The sequence below is a fragment of the Otolemur garnettii genome, unplaced genomic scaffold, assembly GCF_000181295.1.
Source record: "Otolemur garnettii isolate 467f Iridium unplaced genomic scaffold, OtoGar3 scaffold00018, whole genome shotgun sequence".
In the NCBI taxonomy this organism is placed as follows: Eukaryota; Metazoa; Chordata; class Mammalia; order Primates; family Galagidae; genus Otolemur; species Otolemur garnettii.
Window position 1 is genome coordinate 25,090,807 of NW_003852413.1, and position 1,663 is coordinate 25,092,469.

A 1,663-nucleotide genomic window follows, 5' to 3' on the forward strand; every position below is an offset into this window, starting at 1 on the left:
GGCGCCCTACTCACTGAGCCACAGGCACCTCCCTTGCTAGGGATTTTTTTGGAGACAGTCTTATCTATTACCTCATACTTCTGGGCTCAAGTCATCATTTTGCCTTAGCCTCCCAAGTAGGTGGGACTATAGAAGCCTGCCACAACACCTGGCTATTTTTAGTAGAGATGAGAACCTACTCTGTTTAGGCTGGTCTGTCTTCTAAAGTCAACAGGTCCACCTGCCTGAGCCTCCCAGAATGCTAGGATTATAGGAATGAGCCACCGTGTCTGGCCCACTCTCAGATTTTGATACATACTCGGTGGAATATTGCCTAATGAGGGGTTAATAGCTTGGCTTCTCCACTTATTGGGGGTGGGGGCAGTGTGTCTCCTTCCCAATTTTATGATACTGGAATCTTACTGTTACCCACCTGTTACGTGAAGTGGGAAAAGGTATAGAGAGTGCTTAGCAAATTTCAAAAGAGTACAAATTTACACTTATACACTTGTTAGAAAATACTGTTAATTTTGACTTAGAAGTGAATATAGCCTTTCTTTAAAGGGTGACTGGTGTTTGCACTCTCTCACACTTGCTTTTGGGATGAAATGCTAATGATGATTATACATTTCTCTCCAGGTGTAAAACTTTTTTTGTGGTGGTGCTAGGACTTGACAGGTTAACGTCTGCTGTCCTTTTGTCCCCTCTTAGTTCATCCGGCAGTGGTAATACGGCAGCGGAAGTCATACCGGAGAAAAGATGGTGTGTTTCTTTATTTTGAAGATAATGCAGGGGTCATAGTAAACAATAAAGGCGAAATGAAAGGTAAGAAAGCAGTCCAGGTTGTTGCTTAGATCTCTGAGTTTGGATGGTTTAACTCTGGAACTATAGGCAAAGGACCTCTGATGTCTTAACCTGTTTCCTTACGTTTTTTTTTTTTTTTTTTAATGCAGGTTCTGCCATTACAGGACCAGTTGCAAAGGAGTGTGCAGACTTGTGGCCAAGGATTGCCTCCAATGCTGGCAGCATTGCATGATTCTCCAGTATATTTCTAGAAAATATTAAAACATGCGTGATCCCAGTGTTTGCCTCCCTGTTCATTTCTAGACTTTTGACATCCCCTGAACAGGCTGTAGTCCCAGCTGCTCAGGTGGGAGAATTACTTGACCTATCTCTTTGAGGGGGTGGGGAAAAGAAACATGAAATAGGGCAGCACCTGTGGCTCAGTGAGTAGGGTGCCAGCCCCATATACCGAGGGTGGTGGGTTTGAACCCGGCCCTGGCCAAACTGCTATAAAAAAATAGCTGGGCATTGTGGCAGGTGTCTGTTGTCCCAGCTACTCAGCAGGCTGAGGCAGGAGAATTGCCTAAGCCCAGGAGTTGGAGGTTGCTGTGATGCCCCAGCATTCTACGAAGGGTGATAAAGTGAGATTCTGTCTCTAAAAAAAAAAGAAACAAAATCTTTATCCAGGTGTATATAAAACAAGATGACGGTCCTTGCCCTTTTGTTAAGCTTAGAGATTTTTGGTACTTTACGATGTCTGTATTTCCCATTTTCCTGTTAAAAGTTACTTGAGTTTCAAGATCCCTAAAATAAATTGCAGATAGTAGGTACTGCTTGATGACAGGTTACTCTGTGTAATTTGAGTGGTGTGAATGGGAGCCTGGTCTGTGTGTGTGTGTGT

General features: G+C 43.7%; 1 protein-coding gene across 1 annotated transcript in view; it reads left to right on the forward strand.

Annotated features, from left to right (window-relative positions):
• RPL23 (ribosomal protein L23) overlaps positions 1–1,060 on the forward strand; it is a 7,719-nt gene extending 6,659 nt beyond the window's left edge. Inside the window, exons 4-5 of the mRNA XM_003786432.3 lie at positions 691–804; positions 933–1,060. Coding sequence (XP_003786480.1) covers positions 691–804; positions 933–1,015 — 197 coding nt within the window. The 3' untranslated portion in view covers positions 1,016–1,060. The remainder of the gene's footprint in view (positions 1–690; positions 805–932) is intronic.
• Positions 1,061–1,663: the final 603 nt, after the last annotated feature.